Source organism: Pipistrellus hanaki (assembly GCF_964339955.1).
Source record: "Pipistrellus hanaki genome assembly, chromosome: 6".
Lineage (NCBI taxonomy): Eukaryota > Metazoa > Chordata > Mammalia > Chiroptera > Vespertilionidae > Pipistrellus > Pipistrellus hanaki.
In genome coordinates, this window is record NC_140508.1 from 81,461,035 (window position 1) to 81,480,615 (window position 19,581).

Consider the following 19,581-nt stretch of genomic DNA (forward strand, 5'->3'; position numbering starts at 1 on the left):
AGTTTTGGATTATTTATCTGTGCAATGGAGACACTCGTGTTCCCTGGTTCATAGCTGTGAAGATTTGATGAGACTAGTGGATATGAAGTCTTTAGTTGTGTTTGGAATGGTATGATAGTTAATGGTCTATTGCCACTTTGTCCTGTTCATCCCAGGACTTTGGAGAACGGGGAGCACTTCCCTCACCCTCTGACCTGGAGCCCTACTGTCTAGATTTAGTGTGAAGATTAATTTGTCCTTAGTAATTTAGCTATGGATAAGTTCTTAATGACTTTTATATAAGTAACATAATAATTTTAGAAATGCATATTTAGCTTAGAATCTCATCTGGCTCAAAGTTTGTGGGAAAATGTGCTAGTTGCTTTCCAGCCTCTCCACAACCCTTTCCAAGTCCTCAAAGACTACAGATCACTTTCTTTAACAACTCTCTGCTTTAGATGAAGTTAGCAAAAATATGTCTTGAAGGAAACTCTTGTGAGGAATGGTTTATAATATTGTAAGATTATATTGTAGGATAGCGTAGTCCAAATTTTTGTTGCCTACTTGTGTAGAGAGATTAGGAAATTAGATTTCTTATTACTGTATTTGTTTGGGAATAGAAGAGCGATATTAATTACAATGGTATTATTTTCTTCCAGAAAACTTTCCCCTCTCAGACCTGATGACAGAAATCAGTACTGGTGTGGAAACTACGGCAAATAGTAGCACTTCTCTGAGGTACACTCTTATTTGCTTGAAGTTTATCAGCATATCTTTAAGAATATGTTGATCAAGAAAGACTTATGAAACAAAAGGGATGAAGGCAATAATAACCAAACAATTGAGGGGGGAATTAAGGGGTCCAAAGACCTTTGTAGATAAGTGTATATGGTGATCGAATAAGCAGGATTTTTAAAAGGCATAATTAATTGCTATTTTACATTTATCTGCAGCAAAAAGACAAATAGAGATGTGAAGGCATTTAAGTATTCATGAAAACTGATAGTAGGGTAGCCATATTAGATATTAGTCAAAACATTCTGGACAGATAACAGTTAAAAATATCCTCATCATTAGCAAAATTTAGGATTTGTCTTGAGGCTAGAATTAGCATAGGATTGATTTTTAGTTAATGTCTTGAAAAGTTGACTCACTGTTGCTTTGGCCAACATCACTTTATCTATATAGAAGGAAAGCTCATTGTGTTGCCAAACAAAGAAGCAAACAAACAAAACAGTAACCTTGACATGTAACATCACAGAATCTCACAGGCAACTCTAGATGCACTGGCATGTGCCTGACTGTGATGTGTCACTCAGTCTCCCAAAGGTATGATTGCTTCCTTAGCAGCTGTTACTTGTTCCGAGGCTTTGGTGGCTTTGGCTCTGCCAAGATGTTGCCATTTTTCACCTCTCCCAAGAAGTCCCCTCTTTATCTCCTCCCCCATCCCCTGAAAAAAAATTCGGTCAGGGATTCCCATAAGTCCCACTTTTGCTCTGAGATGCTGTTGTTGACTGTAGTGAAGTTCTCTGCACTTGGCTCAGCTCAGTTTTATTCCTTACTAGGAGGAGGGACTAAGTGAAAGTCCCCCAATTCATAGCTCCTCCAATGGATTTCTCTGGCCTCTTCTTCCACTCCATGTCCCCAGTGGTTTTCTAAGCACATTTTTAGTGCCTTTTCTCAGTTTCAAACACCCAGCCCCAGTGATAGGTATTTAGGGTCAGGTGGGGAGGTGTTTCATCAGGGGCCTCCAGGAAGAGGCCTCGGCAGACTGACCTTTTATCAAAATCTTTTTCCTGAAAAGAAGCCACTGGGTAGTCTTACATTACACATTACTATTTGGGGTAAAACGTGTTTTCTTTTTTTAAGATCTACTACTCTTGAGAAAGAAGTTCCTGTCATCTTCATTCACCCTTTAAACACTGGATTATTCCGGATAAAAATTCAAGGAGCCACTGGAAAATTTAACATGGTTATCCCTCTTGTGGATGGGATGATCGTCAGCAGGCGAGCACTCGGTAAGGTCTTCCCATGTGGTTGAAGGGTTGTTGTGTCTTTTTTTAAAATATATTTTTACGAGCCAAAACGAAATAAAAATAAGGAAATATGTTACTAAATAGGGCCCACATGTAGAAAAATGGTGTGGTTTTGTTCAAACGGAAGCAAGCTTTGAACTGTGCTTAATCTAGTAAGTATGAGTAGAACTATAATTCACAAAATTCAGTTTTAGAAAATGAAGATAGCTGTTTGTAATCCAGGGCAGGAACTGGGTCCTCAGGCCAGATTTTTATTCTGGTTTTTCCTTGTTCTGGTATATTTCTTCTGATAGTTTTATCTTCATGGAGTTCTGGGGATGGGGGTAGTTTTGCAAATGGGCTGTTTTTTGTGGAGAATAGTACCGAGAGTTCACCTTGCTGACTGATTATTCACATTGTTTTAAAACCCTCTGTTTTCAAGGTTTTCTGGTGAGGCAGACTGTAATTAATATTTGTAGAAGAAAGAGGCTGGAGAGTGACTCCTACAGTCCACCACATGTCCGCCGGAAACAGAAAATCACTGACATTGTCAACAAGTACCGGAACAAGCAGTTGGAGCCAGAGTTTTATACTTCACTTTTCCAGGAGGTTGGACTCAAGAACTATAGTTCTTAGACTCTTGAACTGTCTAGGACTCTTCAACTCCAGTTTGGGGCTCAAATATCAAAGTAAAGCAATTTGATAGGTGATCACTGTAAAAATAAAAACAAATCACTCTCCAAGAGTTTACTGTTTAATCACCAGAATAGAAGAAACATTTAAACCATCTGATAGAAGACTTCCAGCTTCCTAGTGAAATGGGCTCCAGACACAATCATATTCCTTCTGGTAATGATGAGTACATTTTAGCCATAAACTTTCTTTTAAAAGTGACAATTTTAGTTAAACCTGAGCCTTTTGAGGAGAAAGGCTTTTATGCATCTTAGTTAAATACATGCATTGGTAGTATCAAATTTGCAAATTAGAAGTTGAAGATAATTTTATACCTCACTTTTTAGGAGGTTGTGTTCAAATTAAAATCTGTCTCAGAATCTTCAGGACCTTGGAAGACTCAAGTTGATAGCATGGAGGAAAAGGAAAGAAATCTCAACTTTCTGCTCACTCATAGGTCCCTTTGTCATCTGTCTGTCATCCAGCTGTCCAGCTGACAGAAAAGGACTTGTGGACTTCTTTTTGGCTCAGATATGAAGTCTGGCATTAAAATCTTTCATATTTTCTCTCCACATTTCAAAAAGTTATGCTCATTACTGCACAGACCTGTCTGAAGGCCTCGTTTCTGGGCAGCCCAGGGGCAGATCTAATACGGAGGCATGGCCCTGTCCTTCAGTAAGGGACAGAAGAGTTCGTGGGGTTAGAGGTTGTGAGTCAGCAGGGATGCCTCCACTCTCTAGTGTTGTCTAGCTTGATGACATAATGACAGGGTAAACATTTGTAATTCCTCGGTAATTTCTCGGTTAGATAGTAAGAAACATAAATTCACAACAAGGGTTGAAAATTTTGGTTTCATTCATTGTCTCTTGTTTCAGGACCAAGCAGGAGACTGTGGTAGTTTATGAAGGATTCTAATTTGGGGTTCAGGAAATAGCCTCTCACCACTACTAATTCAGATCTCTCCTAGAGAGTCACTGGATTTCATCAGACTGTTGACAAGCATTAGTGGCCACCTGCTTGGGTGGCTGCTGTTAAAAATGGCTATTGTTGTCGTATTTTCTGGACTTTGCCAGCTGAAGGCACAACAAATCCCAGCCCGGGTTTTGGAAATACATGTTACCTCGCTGCTACTTTTCTGCCAGGGATAAATGTTTTGAGGTGGCCAGACCCAGAACATCGTTACAAGGATTCCTGCTAAAGCACTAGAGTAGGCACTGCTTGTTTCTCCTATTCTTATGCGCTTTCCTCTTTATTAAGATCATTTTATGTTAAGAAAATAAGTGACATTTAAAGTCCAAAAAAGGAGTGGTCACGGTTGTATAAGGGGTGATTTCTCACCCGACGTCTGATGTCAATAGATTCTGTAGGTTAGGGATGTAACGGTCTGTTTGGTTTGATGTTTTGGTAATTAGGGGGCAGAGGATAGTATGTAGGGCCTAATTCCCTGTGTAGATATTTCTGTTTCAGAAGTACATATTTTGTCATGTATGAGCAAGAAATGTGGGCATAGTGGCTCCTGGTTTTAAGTTTTTCTATACTTTTTCTTCATGTTTGTTTTAAGCTCAGGTAAAACCTTCTATGACTCCATTTCCCATTCAGGGTATAATGTATTCAGTAATTGATTTTCTTTGTAATCTGGGCAATAAATTGTTGTTTCCAGGTGGTAGCATGGAGGAGGGGTATGTATGATAAAGTTTAGGAAGTTCTACTCTAAAAATGTTTCAGTAGCTCAGCAGATATAAGGCGAGGTTTAACAGTTCTATGGAAGTTCCAGATTGACCATTCAGAGGGAAAAGGGGCCCTTGTTCTAGTGGTTGTGAACAAAGGGGGCTATAAGCTGATGTGCAGCTTACAACATTCCAGAGGCTAAAAATAGCTGATGTAGGTGTACTTCCTCAGTGAGGTTTTTCGGGTCTTTTACCTTTGGCTTATTTTTACTACTAAGTCAGCAAAAGGTACTGTGGTGTGCATGTTGGGGGTAGGCTTCCTGATCCTGTAGTTTGCTCTAATTTCTAGCAACTCCTTGTAATTCAAATGGCTTTCATAAGTGAACATCTGTGTTGAATGGAATTTGTGACCTGAAAGATCTAGTGGTCTCCCAGGGAAGGAGGGAGGGATTCAGGACTACAAAATCCAGTATATAAGGCACAAACAGGACGACGTATGCAGACCTCGTCAGATGCTGGCTCCTTCTGTTCAAAATAACATCTACTTTTAAAAGGAGGTGTGGTAAGAGCCCTTGCACCTTTAACTAGAATTACGGGTTTGAGTTCACGGTCACTAAGGTCACCCACCTGCCTTTGTTAAAGTCACTTTGAGTAGAACAATGGCAGAGGAGCATAGTTAGTCCCTGGTACCAGTTTTTAGAAGTCCACTCTATAAGCTTGCTAGCGTTCGTTCGTAACCTTTGGGGGGAAGCCAGGTCCGCTTGGGCCTGTGGCTTAGACAGTTTAGTTGCTGCATGTGACAGGTGCACCGGGAGGTGGATGAGCGTGGCATTCGTGACAAGAAAAGCATTACCCAAGGCACAGAGGCAGCTAGTCCCCCGTCCTTCTAGCTTGCGCTTGGTGATGGAGGCTTTCCTCATCCTCTCTCTGGAAGCACTAAGAGCAGTGACAGGGCTTTTGCCTTTTTAACCCTTTCCTTGTTCAGCCAACTTGCCCTTTTGTTCAGTGCTTTCCCCTAAGTACCCCCTACTCCTGCCCATTGGCTGTTTGACAGGAATAGTTACATTGTGGGTTGACACGACACACACACAGACACACACATGCATCCACGTTGCTCGCCATTTCCAGGTCCTCTACTTCAGGGCAACCCATTCTCCTTTGGCCTCATAAATACAAAAGCCTACAGCTTTGGCCAGTAATATCGCGAGGTCTTCACAAACGGTTACTTCTACGTGCACCGAGGAACTCTGTCGTGTTCTGCAGACTGCTATTTAAAGAGGCAGAGTCTTCAAGAATATTTATTTCTGCTGGCAGGTGAACTTTACCCAAAGTGGGAGTTGGCATTGCTCAAAGGCTTGGTTTGTAAAAAGTAGCTGGTAAAAGGTATAATAGAGATAATTTGGCACTCCTGCTGGCAGTAGTTCTCCATTCAGCACTTAAAAACCCATTCAGGTTATATCTTCCTAAAAAAAAAAATGATTTATATGTTTACATGAATTGATAAGTTGCATTAGAGGGTCTGTTTTAAGAATTTCCATGACAGCCTCTTTTCCTGAGACGGAAAGATTGGAGATCGTCCACCCACTGAATGTGGAAGCAAACGGGGTTCTTTTCTCGGTAGCTAAACAAGCCATGTACTTACTGTATAGTGTTTTTCTCAAGAGTATCAACTCATGTTCTTCAGATGCGTTTCTTTTTTTATAATGGTGAGGGAAGAGGTATAATTTGGGATTCCACAGTGCCTTGCATATAGTAGGCGCCCAATAAATATTTGTTGAAGCAAACCAAGTTTCCCAAGTCCTTGTCTCCTGCAGTGACCAAGAACATCTTTCTCCTCCGAAGGGCTTGGCAGTTGTGGCTAAAAGTTAAACAGTATCATTATTTGCTTGAAACCATATATACAGTTTGTATGAATTTCAATATGTTGCCAAGACATGACCTTTTTCTTATTGTATTTTCTGTAAATATTTCTGGCCCTGAACTGTAAAGTAAAGGCGAAATGTACATATGAAGGCGCCGTGTCCCTTGCCTCCTGTGTTTTCTCTTCGTTGGTTAGGGAAGAAGGCCCAGAGGCTTGTTTGTATTTATGCCGATCCTTTGTCCAGAAGAAACCCATGGAATATTGAATGTAATACATTTAGTCAATTAAATTTTAAGGAGATTCTTATCTACTAATGTTGTGAGTGCTTTTGGTCCTAGGCCGGGGTTTGACTCCTGTGTGGGTGTTCTAACTTACTCTTTCCAATGTTTCCCCCTGGTTTCAGGGAGTCTCATCAAGTACTCAGACTTGGTCAAAGTATTTGGCTTCTGCACTAGAAGGAGCTTGTGTAATGAAGGCCCTGCCAGCAGAGGCCACATCCCAGGGGCAGCAGTCCCGAGACACAGAACACACTGTGCTCTCTGCCCACAGAGGACCGAGCTCTGCCAGGCTGGCCAGTCAGGAAAGGGGGGAGGTTTGGCTGCAGAGGATTCCACGGGCCAGGTTAGCATCTTAATGCCTAGGTGACACATGGTGGGTGGTCGGGCCACTCGGGATCGGGATGGGTGCCTTTGCCCAGAGCCGCTCCCTCCAGCCTGGCTCTGGTTCCATGTGAAGTTAGGGTGTGGCCCCTGGACTGCACCGGGGAGCTACCTCCCTGCAGTTGTGTCCACACCTGCCCACCCCAGCACCTCCAGTTAGCCCTGGGGGGCGGGAGGCTTCTCTCTGGGCTGGCTGCACAGTGGCCGTTTCAGAATCTGACAAGAAAATGTGTTTGAGCCTTTCCCACCTGTGCTGTCCTGCTCTCTCTGACCCCAGGCCCTTCAGGACCTGGTGCCAAGAAATCACCCCAACCCAGCCCACCTAGTTTCTGGTCTTGAACTCTGGGTCTTGAGTGGCACAGCCCATCAGGGCACTGCTTCTTGGACACATATTCTAATACTATCTGCCCAGCCTTCCTCTGAGGACTCTGGTCATCCCACATCTGGGCTAAGACTTCCTTTAAGCACACTGGCACTCCAAGCCCCAGCTCTCCCCTCTCTTGCCTACTCTCTAGCTATCTAGCTATCTGTTTAATTAATCATCACCTGAGGACATATTTAGAGGAAGGAGAGAGAGAGAGAAACATCGATGTGAGAGAGGTGTCGATCAGTTCTATGTGCCCTAACCAAGGATGGAACCGACAGCCCAGGTATGTGCCCTGACGGGGAATCGAACTAGCAACCTTTTGGTGCACAGGACAATGCTCAACCAATCGAGCCACTCCGGCCGGTCTCCCCTCCCTTTTTATTTTTTGTGGCTGGCCCACTTGCTTTTCTCCCCAGGCTTCCTAGGAGGGGGTCCTTTCAGCCCATGTCTCCCTCTAGGTCCACCACCCACTTTGTGCAGCTGCTCCGCCAGCCTGGAGCTTGGTCTGCCCGGCTTTCCAGCCTGAAATGCTGTGGTCTCAAAATCAGGTCTGCAGCAGAATGGTTGTCCATGAACGTGTTGAGTCCCAGGCCTGGGCCCCTGGAGGTTCTGACTTAGTAGAACAAGGTGAGCAAGGAAGTCGGTGTGTTTCCCAAGTACCCTGCGCCCCCACCCACCTGCTGGCAGTGACAGGCAGGTGGTCCAAGGACCCTCCCAGAGAATACCGTGCTGCTGCCTCCCTCCCACACAGCAGCCACTGGTGTGGACCTCCCGCATCCACCTGGCTCCAGCTCAGGGACTATGGGGCCCTGCGAGTTCCGGAGCCCCCTCCCTCAGGGCCTGGCACATGGAGGTTCATGAATGAATGAGTGAATGAGTGAAGGAGAGGTGGGGTGGGAGGAGGCAAGAATGGCATTTGGGAGTATTCTGCCACTTGGGAGATAAGGGAACACGGTTAAAGCCTTAGAAGCTCCTCACTGGACTCCCTAATAAGGAGAGGTGCCAGAGCTTCCTCATTAAATAAGAATCATGTGCGGAGGGCCTACTGTGTGTTAGAGAGTGTTTAAATGTCAGCCCAGTGACCCAGTCTGGCCCACCAGACTTGTTTTGTGTAGCCAATAGTATTTTAATGTTCGATTCGGTATTTTTAAGTTGGCAGATTTCACATAAAAACTGATGTTTTGGCTCTCTTAGAAGTCAGGAGAGCTGGCTGTACTGGACCCGCATTCCCCACACACCAGTTCCTGGGACAGCTGTCTGCTTTGGAGGCTCTATGATCCACCCGGTTTGCATAGTCCCCACCACACCCACCAAGCGTAAGTGTGAGCACATGGAGCCTGAATTTTGGATCAGGGACCTGGCCGGCTTCTAGAGGATTCTGTGACCTCAAATACATGAACACCCACCTGTGGGCGATGCTTATCCCAGCACTTGCTTTTCTCACTTTTAGCAGCTTGGTGAGGAAAGAATTATTCCTCATCCTTTGAGAGGATCCCAGAGGTGGTGCATGAACCCAACAGCAACTCAGCAGGGATTCAAACGCAGGCCTGCCCGGGCTTACTCTCACTGCCAAGGCTCCTGACCATTCATCCAAATAGCTCTCCCTTCCCTGAAGGACAGTGTGACTTCCTTGTTACGTCACCGGCTCAGTCACAATTGGTTTGAGAGCAGAGCATGGCCCAGCCCACCAGCTCCCCAGGGCAGCCCTGCCAGCCCAGCTCAGGCTGGCCCGGCGTGGCCTCCCACGCACCATGAAGTACCCTCTGGTGCCGCTGGTGAACGACCTCACATTCTCTTTCCTGGTCTTCTGGCTCGGCCTGCCCGTGGCCTTGCTGTTGTTCTTGTTGATCGTCTGGTTTCGCTTCTTACTTAGCCAAGGTGAGCCACCCAGGCTGGGCCCTAATCCTGGAGCTGGGCAGGGGTCTGGTAGAAACCACTGCGGAGAAAGGAGCTGCTTTGGGGGCATTTTCCCTGTTGGCTCCGAGCCGACAACTGGTCACCTGAGAGAAAAAAGGACTAGTTTGGTAGTTTAGTTTCTTAGAGCCCAGGTGAATCCCCGAGTTCGCCTGGGAAGCAGTATGTGCATGGGTGTGTGTCCCCTGAGGGCCACGGCTGGCACGGAAGGTCTTTGGTGCTAGCGGTGGCCCTCGGACAGTGGTGACCCCTCTGGGCAGGTGAATTAGTAGAAGGTGTCTCTTCCTGTGAATGCAGCCAGGGCACAGGCTCTGAGAGCAGAGGGTAGGCTGGGTTTCAGTCCCTCTCACCCTTCAGCTCAGTGCTCTCGTGCAGCAAACACTGCACAGTGGGAGGTGGCAGCCTTAGGCATTTATCAGGGGCCAGTGACCACTCACCCTTTTTCCCTGGAGGGTAATACATCCCTGGTTTCTCGGGGACATGGGGTCCTGAGCTGAGCCTGCTGGGTGGAGCTGGCCACTGGGAGCTGGGGGTGGGCAGGGGCGCAGCTTGGCCCCGTGGCAGGAATGACTCCCTGCCTGTGCTGTCTCCCTGGGCCTCTTCCTCGCGACAGCTTCACCTCCCACCTCCTGCTCCTCAGCCCCATGAACTTTAGCCAACTGGGCAAGCAGGGAGGGCACTGAGTGTGCTGCCACCTCTGGTCAGATGGCATTGAGACAGGGTGAGCAGTTCACCTGCTATGTACCCCAGGATTTCAAATGTGGGGGTCGTGGTGCAAATATCGGGAGTTCCTGGTAAGAGCTTTTAGAAAGCATTTGTTTAAAGTATGCTCTCCTCATTCCCAGGGAGCACGTTGGCACTTGGGCATCAGGCGGTGGCTGGTGGAGTCAGCACACGTGTCTGCAGTGGCTATAACAGCCATCTGTCTGGAGTCTAGGGGATGGGGGCCCAGATTCCAGCTTTGCCCCTCAACAGTTCTTGATGATAGCTAGGCTTTTCTGAACACTGTGCACTAGGACTTGTGCTCAATACTTGATGCGTATTGTTTCATTTAGCCCTCAGAATCACCCTGTGAAGTAGTCCTTACTGTACAACTGAGGAAACTGAGGCTTGAGAGAGGAGCCACTGCCCACGGTCACACACCGAGGGAGTATTTAGGACTGCCGAGTCTATTTAAGACTGCCTATCCCGGCTCTGGCACCTACCAGCTGTGTGGCTCTGGACAGCCCTTCCCGAGCCCGGGTTTTCTCACCTACAAAACGGAGATAACAACGGTCATGCCCTTTTGCAGAGATGCGCAGCAAGGGCGGGGCACACAGCACAGGTACACATAGTAGGTGCTTGCAGGCTGAGAAATAATCTAGTCCATACTGGTTTTGTCAAGGAAGGAGGAAGAATAGCAGTGGCTTCGGGTGGCATTTCTGGAAGGAGAAGGGAAACCTTCCCTGAGGTCTAAGGCACTGATTTCCTACAACAATTCATTCTCCTTGGAGGCCCTGCTTGGAAGCTACCCGCAACCTGCCCTGCCCCACCCCTTCTCACTTTTCTCCTTAGAGGCGACGCTCTAACCACTGAACCACGCCAGCCAGGGTTCGTTTGTTAATTTTGCAATGAACAGAAACTGTCCCCAAAGTGAGAGAGCAGCCCTTCTTCATGGTCTCTGTTTTCCTGGAACTCTCAGTATTACAGCTTCTGTTCTGTCCTTGTGCTGGGAACTGGTCCAGATCCGGGGTCTGGGCCAGCTAGGGTTTGGCGGGGGCTGGGGCTTGCGATATCCTCGTCTGTGGTTTTCTGTCTGCTGTGGAGCTCTTTGTGGGAGTCAGGTTGGCCTGGGATCCAGTGGAAAGCAGACAAGAGCAGCTCTGATGCCCTCTCCCTCCCCTGCCTGGCCAGGCTCCACGGCGCAGTTTCAGGGCCCAGGAGGCAGAGGGTTGAGCAACATGCCTCGTGGCCAATGTGGCCAAGGAGTACGCAGTCTCCCCAGGAGAGGGGGAAGCAGAGGGCGGAGAGAAGGAAGCTTTCTGCTGAGCCCTGGGAAGCTGGCCCTGGGGCCAGCATTGACCCCTTGCCGTTCTATAGGGAGAGAGGACCACGCCAGGTGTGCCCTTCACGGGGAAGACCCTGACATTTGCAGAAAGAAGAGGGGAGACCTCCAAATAACGGGGCTTATGGCTAAAACAGGAGTGGGCACCATAGGCTATGCCTGTGGAGGGTCCTGACCGCTCCTCAGCTGGTCCTTGGAGTGAGCTGCTGCCTTTGAAATCCTCGACCTCAAACGGTGCACCCAACGGAACACGTGGCACCTAGTACAGGAGAGGACCACTTCCTGGCTGGGAGACGGACACCGCCTTCCTGAGCCTTCCCCTTGTAGAACATGAAGACCATCGGTTATTGTCTCAGGAAGTCGTTAAGAGGGTTAAGTGAGAAAAGGCATGTAAAACACACAGCGCATAGTGCGCGTTCAGAAAACAATCACCATATCTAGTGAAGATCAGCCACTTCAAGCCATGGCACTGATTTTTAACTGCCAACTGCCAGCACTGTTGAATGCCCGTTTTCCAAATCTCACTTCAGTCAGCCCTCATTATAGAAGAGGCTATTGTTGTGCCCATTTTACAGATGAGGACAATGAGGCTCAGTCTTTTCTGACACTGGCTCTCGGTCTGCAATCTGAGGGCCTTTTTCAGCCTCCTTTACTTCTTTGCAGCTGGTGAAATAAGAGTAGATGTAGTTAGAAAAATAACAACCTCCTCTGCCTTCTTGCCTTTCTCTCCTGGCCTCCCAAGGTAAGCCTATACACCTATTCAATGACACCTACAGGTTTAAAGAAAAAGGGGGAAGGGGATTCTACACATAGATTCCTCTGAAGCTTGCTTGAAACAAATAGACATCCTGCAGGTAGAAAAGTGCAGACCCAATGCAGTTGTAACAGCTTCATGACCGACCACCGGATGGACGGGCAAGCCTCCGTTAGGTGTGACTGTGCCACACTTCCACAACCAGAACTCTCACGATGGACGTGCACGCACATGGTTTTTAGGGTGTTTTGTTGTGTGTGTGTGTATTTTACCACAAAACAAGGCTGCAATGGAAATAATTGTACCTACTGGTATATACTCAGATGTTTGTGACTGAATGGACTGGTGGACAAATGGATGGTTGGGTTTGTGTCTCCTCCATGCCTGCTCCTGGACTGTGCCTGATGTAGGTGGGCCATTGGCTCATCTCAGGGTCCTTTCCTGTTTAGTAGGTGGACGTGGCCCCTTTGTGAGTTACAGAGCAACCTTTCTGATCCCTGGTCACCATTCCAGGCCCCGAAGTCTCCCCGAGGTCTCAGGGCTGGCCCCCTGGCCTCAGACAAGGCTGCAGGGATGCCCAGGCCTGGCAGGGGGCTCCTTGTGGATCAGGGAGAGGAGACAGAATGTGACCATTCAAAAAGCCTTGTCTTACTTACTCCTCCACAGAGTCAGAGGAAAATGAGTCGGATTTGTGCTTTGATTGGGGGCCATGGAGCAAAGACCCAGCCGAGTGGGACAGAACATTCCAGAGCCAAGAGGAGGAGAGCCCCAGCCAGTGAGCCTGTTCTGCCAGGTGAGGCCCTTCTAGGAAGATGGGTGGGGGGAAGGGCGGCCTCAGAGACTGTCCGCAGCCTTGGGCACTGCCAGGTGGACCGCTGACCCCTCCACCATTGCAGAGCTTGCCATCTCTGCTGCGTCGGAGAGCCTCCTGCCTCATTGTGTGGGAGGCCTGTTCTTGCCATGTGGGAGCCCCCTTTCAGAGCTCCCCCACCCTTTGCTTCTTGGCCTCACCTCCTGCCTCTCTCCCTGGGGACTTGGCCCCTGCTGCTGCCTCTGCCTGGAACCCTTCTCCCCTAGACATCCACGTGGTGCACTCACTCCCTCACCTCAGAGGTTTTGCTCAAATTCACTCTCTCAGCAGGGTCCCCGACTGCCCTCCTTCTTACGGACATCTCTCCCCGCTCCACGGCCCCCTCTCTGCTTTCCTCTATCTTTAGCCATGGTGGGGGCTCAATAGATGTTTGTAGAAGGGATAGAACCATAATGATAAGCAATAACACCAGCTGATATCCGGGTGCCAGGCCGTGCTCAGCATTTCCCTCTCACAAGCGCACTTAGGAAAGCCTGCGAGGAGGTTGTCATTCTGGTCTCCATGTTACAAACGAGGGTGCAGAGCGGCAGCCGCAGTAATGCGCCCAGAGGGACGGGACCTGCAGCTGTGCACACCCAGGCGGCCTCCTCCAGCCCGATGCGGCTAAATGCCATCTCCACGCCAGGGACCCCTTGTATATCACCTAATCTTCCTTCTGAGTTGGACACCTCTTCATGGCTAGAATGGGATGGTTTATTTCCTTTGCTAAATCCAGCAAAGCAAAACTGGACATGGGACCTGCTAACCTCTCTCCGTCTCCCTGAACAGCACTCCCATTGCTGGCCTGGCTGCATGAGCCCCACGCTGGGGGTCAGCCTCATGCTCTCTCTGCCTCCCACCCCACACGCAGTCCCGCCCCATCCTCCATCTCTTGCATCGTCTCTCTCTTCCCCTGGCTGCCAGGGCCTGCCCTCCTCCGAAGTCTGCCCCTGCAACCTGCCACCATCCCCTGCTCTGCCCCGTGGGTCAAAACTGGGAGCCCCTGCCAGCCGAGTGGGGAAGGAAGTGGGGCTGAGAAGCAGGGACCCTCATGTGCCCTTAGTTACAGGGATTCTTAGCCTTCCTGGGTCACGACCTTGATAGTTGAGCCCCTTTCCCCACAGTCCTGTGTATGGGGCCAGCTTTACGGGGTGTCCCACGTTCAGCAGAGCCCATCTTGGTATAATGCTCAGCTGTGGCTGTCTTGAATTTTTTAATAATTAGTAACAAGGAGCCCACGTGCTCATTATTAATGGGCCCCACAAATTGTGTAGCCTGTCCTGTTTGCATACAGTCAGGGGGGTAATAAAAGGAGATATTCAAACTCTGCTCGGGGAGCCTGTCCCATTTATACAGAGCACTTCCCACCCCCCAATGCCTGTCCCTCTCTCACTCTCATTCCATTGTCATCCCTAGACCCAACCTGCCAGTTGCTCCCAGCTCGGTTTTCCTGGAGTCCGCTGGGCAGTGGCAACGGCTGGAGTGGACAGGAGAGACTCGCCAGGGAGGGGAGAGGACTTCAGCGGCTGAGACGCTTTTCTGGGGTGCCCGCCTCGGTCCCTCCAGCGTCTCCGGAGGCCCCCCAAGCTGTGAAGACGGTATAAGCAGCCACACGGGGAGAAGTTGGCCACATGAATTGAGAAGAGGTCGCCGGGCAGGGCTGGGCCTGAGCGGGTGGGTCCATATTAAAGGCAACCGGGGCTGCCTGAGCTCAGGAGACCCTGGCGCGCGTTCTGGGCCTGACCAAGTCCATGTCCATTCATTCACGAGCTGTGGGGCCTGGGCCAGCCCTGGCCCTGACCTGGGCCTCCTGACACTGTTTGGGAACCCGGGCCCTGCTTCCCGTCTGTTCAAAGGCCTGAGGGATCTTGCTCTGAGCCTCCACTGTCTCATTTCAGACTCAGTCCTCAATTAGCCTTAGTCTTCCAGCTGATTTTAAACACGTGGACTTTATAAATACCTGCAGAGCGTCTACCATGCACCTGGCTCCTTTAAGAAGAGCTCACATTTAATGAGCGCTTACTGCATCCCAGGCGCTCTTCTGTGTACTTTACACACACCGCCGTTTTTAACCCTGACAAGGATTCTATCGGGCGGGGTCTTTGATTATCTCTGTTTCACAGATGGGGAAACTGAGGCACAGAGCAGTCAAGTAACTTGTTGAATGGCAATGGTGGAGTTGGGATGTGAACATAATAAGCCCTGTGGCTCCAGAGCCAGCCCTGGCCCACTGGGCCGATGGTTTGCCAGGTTGGAGTGTTGGGGGCAGTCATGGGGAGGCACCTGGGAGAAACCCCAGTCTGTCCTTGTACCCACACCGGCCCCCCAGAGGCAGCAGGGTTGTAGAAAGGACAGGCCCTCCCGAGTCTCAGCAGGTGTCACCTTTGTCCCCTCTTTCCCTCTCGTCACACATTCCATCACCACCGCAGGCAGAGAATGGAGCCTGGATTATTGGCTGGTCTCCCAGAGTTGGGTCTGCGCTGCTCTGCCGTTGCTGCCCGTTAGTCTGAACGATCCATCCAAAGCACAGGTGCAGACCCGCCGTCTCCCTGCGTAGGGCCCTCCACTGCTCCCTACGGCTCTGGCTACGGCCCGGCTCCTCGCGTGGTGGGAGCTCCCTTCGGACCCGAGCCCACCGCGTGTGCTGGTGAGGTGTGTGCTCACCAACAGGCTGCTGTGAACGCCCTTGGACCTCTCTCTGCACACGAGAGTGCTGCTGTCTGGGGTAAATTCTGAAAGGGGGGCTTGTTGAATATATCTGTGCCTTCACAGTTTGCGGATATTGTGAAGTTGTCTTACAAAAGGTGGCACCGAAAGTGCGTACCAAAGTGCCTGTTTCTCCTGGCCTCTGGCCCACTGTACAACCCCCAGGTCAACAGTAGCCAACCCGTGGCCCACGGACCACTGGTGGCCTGTGAGGTCCGAAAGTTGGTAACCGCTGCCCTAAATAACACCCTCCCACCCCCCCACACCTCCGCAACTCACCCCCTACACACACTTGCATACACTCTCACACACACACACACACAGTCACACTCTAACACACACACTCACACACGCACACTCTCTCTCACACACACACACACACACACACATACACACACAGTCACACACAGCCCTCTATCTACACACACTTCGTTCTGGCTGATGAGCTGTGTCCAGGCTGTATCTTGCCAGAAGCTTTCCTGGTGTTGAATAAACACTTTCGATAATAAACCTCCCCTGTAGCTGCAGCTTCCCCCTGGCTTGTCTGGCATTTTCTCCAACCACCCTGCTCCCTGTCGGCCACTGCCTCCCCTGCCCCTGCTGTCCAGGCTGTTGGCCATTGTTCAGCCTCCGTGCTGACCCAAAAATCCAGTTGACTCATCCCCCACCCCACCCCCACCCCCGACCCCCCAGCCTCTCTGGAGGAGCCGGAGGAGCCTGGGGGGCTCAGCGCCTGAAGGGAGCTGGTCCTGCCCTGGAGCGCCCGGCAGCAGGCAGGGCCGTGCTCCGCGGGCCACTGGCAGGTAAGGGGGGAGGGCTGGGGGATGCCCTCCTGCTTGGAGTGGGCGCCGAGACCCTGGGGTGGATTGGGGCGGCCCCCTGGCGTTTTGTCCTGTTAGGCAGGGGCGTGTGTGTCTGATAAGCACACCTGTGACCCAGTGACAGGCTCCCTGAGAAACATGGTCCCGATCTGAGCGGCCGCGCTGAGCGCCTGCCCAGTGCTGAGTGCCCCCACGTGTCCTCCTGTGTGCTCTCACCGCAGCCTCGGGGGCGGGTCGTTCAGATGGGGACACTTAGGGTCACGGAGGTTGTCACTCACCCCAAGTCGTACAGCCTGGAAGGGGCCTGTTTTCCTGTTACCAGAGACGTGTTTCCCGGGACCCACACAATACCCCGGGCTCTTCCCGGGCTGGAACCGTGCCGCTTCCGGATGTGCTGTTGATGTTTGCAAAAATACGAGGAAACTCGGAACAATGGTGTGCGTGTCTCCCTGGCCCCAAGAGCTCGGCACTCTGGGAGGACAGGCCCGGGGTGAGGTGGGGGCGCTGCTGGGGTCATCAGAGACACGGGCTCCGTTCCCGGCCTCTGGAGCCCTTGTCAGGACACATCTCCTGGGCCCGCCCTTACTCTATGAGCTGGAAGTCCAGAATCAGGGTGCAGGCAGGACAGGCGCCCCCCGTGCCGGGAAGGGGAGGACCTTCTTTGTCTCCTCCAGCTGCTGGAAGCGCCATCCTCATGGGTTACGTCTTCCTCTGCGCATCCAAGTCCCCTTCCCATAGGGACCGGTCATTGGGTCAGGGCCTCCCTGAGGACTGTGTTGACTTGATTACCTCTATTGAGACCCTATTTCCAAATGTCCTCTTCTGAGGTCCAGGGGTGAGGATGTCCTGGCAGGACACAGTTCTACCCCGAACACCCTCTGTGAGGACTGACTGTGGGAACACACGCAGAGCTCCGAGCACAGTGCTTGGCGGGCGCTTTATAATGCTCCATGAATTGTTGCCAAAAGCAAAAAGCTGAGCAACCTGGAAATACAATGCTTGGTGCACATCGTGTTCCAGACACAGATTGGGCATGCGTTATCCCTCTGAATCCTAACAACGACCCCTGGTGGCCAATGCCAGCATTGAAGTGATGAAGCTGGACTCAGAGAGGAGGAGGCACTTGCCTGAAGTCACACAGCCCAAGTGGCAGAGCTGAGGATGAACTCCAGGCCTATGAGACTCCACTCCATCACACAGGGCAGGAGAGCAGTACAGTGAGGAGTGGGAGTTGCTCAGAGGGATGAGCAGGCAGGGAGGGAGTCCTGAACACGTAGCACGTGACCCTGGGGAGCCTCCTGGGTGAGAGGGGCAGGGAATGCTCTTGACTAGGGGTGTCGAACTCAATCAGAGAAGGGGCCAAAATCTAAAATCCAGCCTAAATCGCGGGCCGAATGGTTTACTGAACAGTCGTAAACTGACAATGTCATAAACTGACAGCGGAGTGCAGTGATAACAGCGCGGTGCGGGCCACATTGCAAGGCCTGGCGGGCTGGATTTGGCCCGTGGGCCTTGTGTTTGACACATGTGCTCTTGACAATGGCGAGTGGGTGGGCTGGATCACAGCTGCCTGGTGAGGTGCTGGCAGGTGGCCAGGTGCAGGGCCGCCATGTCTGAGTCACTCCACTGCGACCTAACCGGCCCAGCCGATACTCCAGGGCTGGGGCCCGGCCCACCGGGGCTGAGGAATGTTGCCCAGAGCATGGACACGCTTCACTTCCCTCTCAGCACACACAGCTCTCCAGGAAGCCAAGAGGTGGTGCTTCCTTTAAGAAGCTTGAAAGTGCAGTTTAGTCAAGATGCAGGCTACTCTCCCTTCCTCTTGCTTTCTCTCCAAGGGTTCCCTACACCTGAAGGAGGGATGTTAGGCTTTCTATTCTGGACTAGAAGTTCCTTTATTCAGGTACTAACATATTGGCTTACTCAAGTCTCTATCTATTCATTCACTCCTTTACTTATCCACTCATTCACCTAATGGTTCACTGATTCATTCATTCATTTACTCAAGTACTCATGCTCACACATTCCTGTTCACAGCCATTCACTCTTCCACCTATTTATCATCTATCCATCCGTCACCCATGTAGCCATCATCCATCCATCTATCCTTCCAACCTTTATTAAGCACCTGCCATGTTTTCCACACAAAGCTTCTCATGCCCCCCAAGCCACTTTTTCACCCACTTTTGCTGCTACTTCCACTTACATATTTGGGGGGAGGACCTTTGCGCCAATGAGACCCCAGACCCTTGGCCTCCTGGTGGTGTGGTTTCAGGATCTCCTCCTCAGGAAAGGCGTGGGAGAAGGACAGCCCCAGTCTGCACCTGAGAGCAGTGATGGCCGCCTGAGACTCGGGCTCCTGAGGGCCCCTGCCCATCTTTCGATGCCAAGGCTATGCATATTCCTGGGCGCTGTCGCTCCGGTGGGGCCATTTCCGGTTACTGGGCTCCATTTCTTGCTTCCCCCAGGCCAGGGAAGGCCATAGTGACCCGTGGATTGGGGCCCCTCCTAAGGAACACCTTTGGGCCGCTCTTCTTAAAGGCAACTATGCCGAGGGCAGGGCGGGCAGGCGGGCGGCGGGTGGAGGGGTGGATCATGGCATTCTGTCCTGGCCAGAGAGTAGGGGAGGGGCTCCTGGCCCATAACAGATTCGGGGGAAGGACACAAGCCAGGGAAGCCAGGAGGAATGTCCCTTTCTCGTCCCTACCTCACACTCAGGGCTAGAGGCCAGTTCCCAGGAGGCTCTGCTGACCCCCACAGCTGGCCACTTGGCATTTCCTCCTCCCTTAGCATCCTTCCTTCCCCACCCAAGCCCTGCCCTTTCTCAGCACACACACACACACACACACCCGCCCAACACATTCCTGCCTGTCTGCTTTTCTGTTTCCTGGCAACGTCCCCGTCCCCATTTCACAGAGGAGGAGACCACGCTGGGAGAAGGTGGGAGACCGCTCAGTCATGGAGGGTGTGGCCACTCAGGGGAAGGCCCCGGGGCCAGGGATGCTTTTCCTATTGACATTAGTCAGATTATTTATTTATGTATTTTTAAATATTTTTTATTGCTTTTGGAGGGGAAGCGGGGGCGGGGGGAAGAGAAAAAAAACAACATCGATGATGAGAGAGAATCATTGATGGGCTGCTTCCTGCCTGTCCCACACTGGGTACGGAGCTCACAAACCGGGCATGTGCCCTGACTGGGAATGGAACCGTGACCTCCTGATTCATAGGTCAACACTCAACCACTGAGCCAGGCCGGCCGGGCAGTCTGGTCT

At 50.8% G+C, this 19,581-nt stretch overlaps 2 protein-coding genes across 3 annotated transcripts in view; both read left to right on the forward strand.

The window, feature by feature from the left end:
- Positions 1–6,345, forward strand: part of RALGAPB (Ral GTPase activating protein non-catalytic subunit beta) — a 70,546-nt gene extending 64,201 nt beyond the window's left edge. For both annotated transcript variants that reach the window (XM_084887984.1, XM_084887985.1), the window contains exons 28-30: positions 639–717; positions 1,849–1,997; positions 2,437–6,345. In XM_084887984.1, the coding sequence (XP_084744110.1) occupies positions 639–717; positions 1,849–1,997; positions 2,437–2,630 (422 nt within the window). In that variant the 3' untranslated portion in view covers positions 2,631–6,345. The remainder of the gene's footprint in view (positions 1–638; positions 718–1,848; positions 1,998–2,436) is intronic.
- Positions 6,346–8,874: 2,529 nt separating this feature from the next.
- ADIG (adipogenin) lies at positions 8,875–15,553 on the forward strand. Its single transcript, XM_084887997.1, has 3 exons — positions 8,875–9,098; positions 12,599–12,725; positions 14,199–15,553. Exons 1-2 carry the CDS (start codon positions 8,972–8,974, stop codon positions 12,709–12,711), a joined length of 240 nt encoding a protein of 79 aa, XP_084744123.1. The 5' UTR covers positions 8,875–8,971; the 3' UTR covers positions 12,712–12,725; positions 14,199–15,553.
- Positions 15,554–19,581: the final 4,028 nt, after the last annotated feature.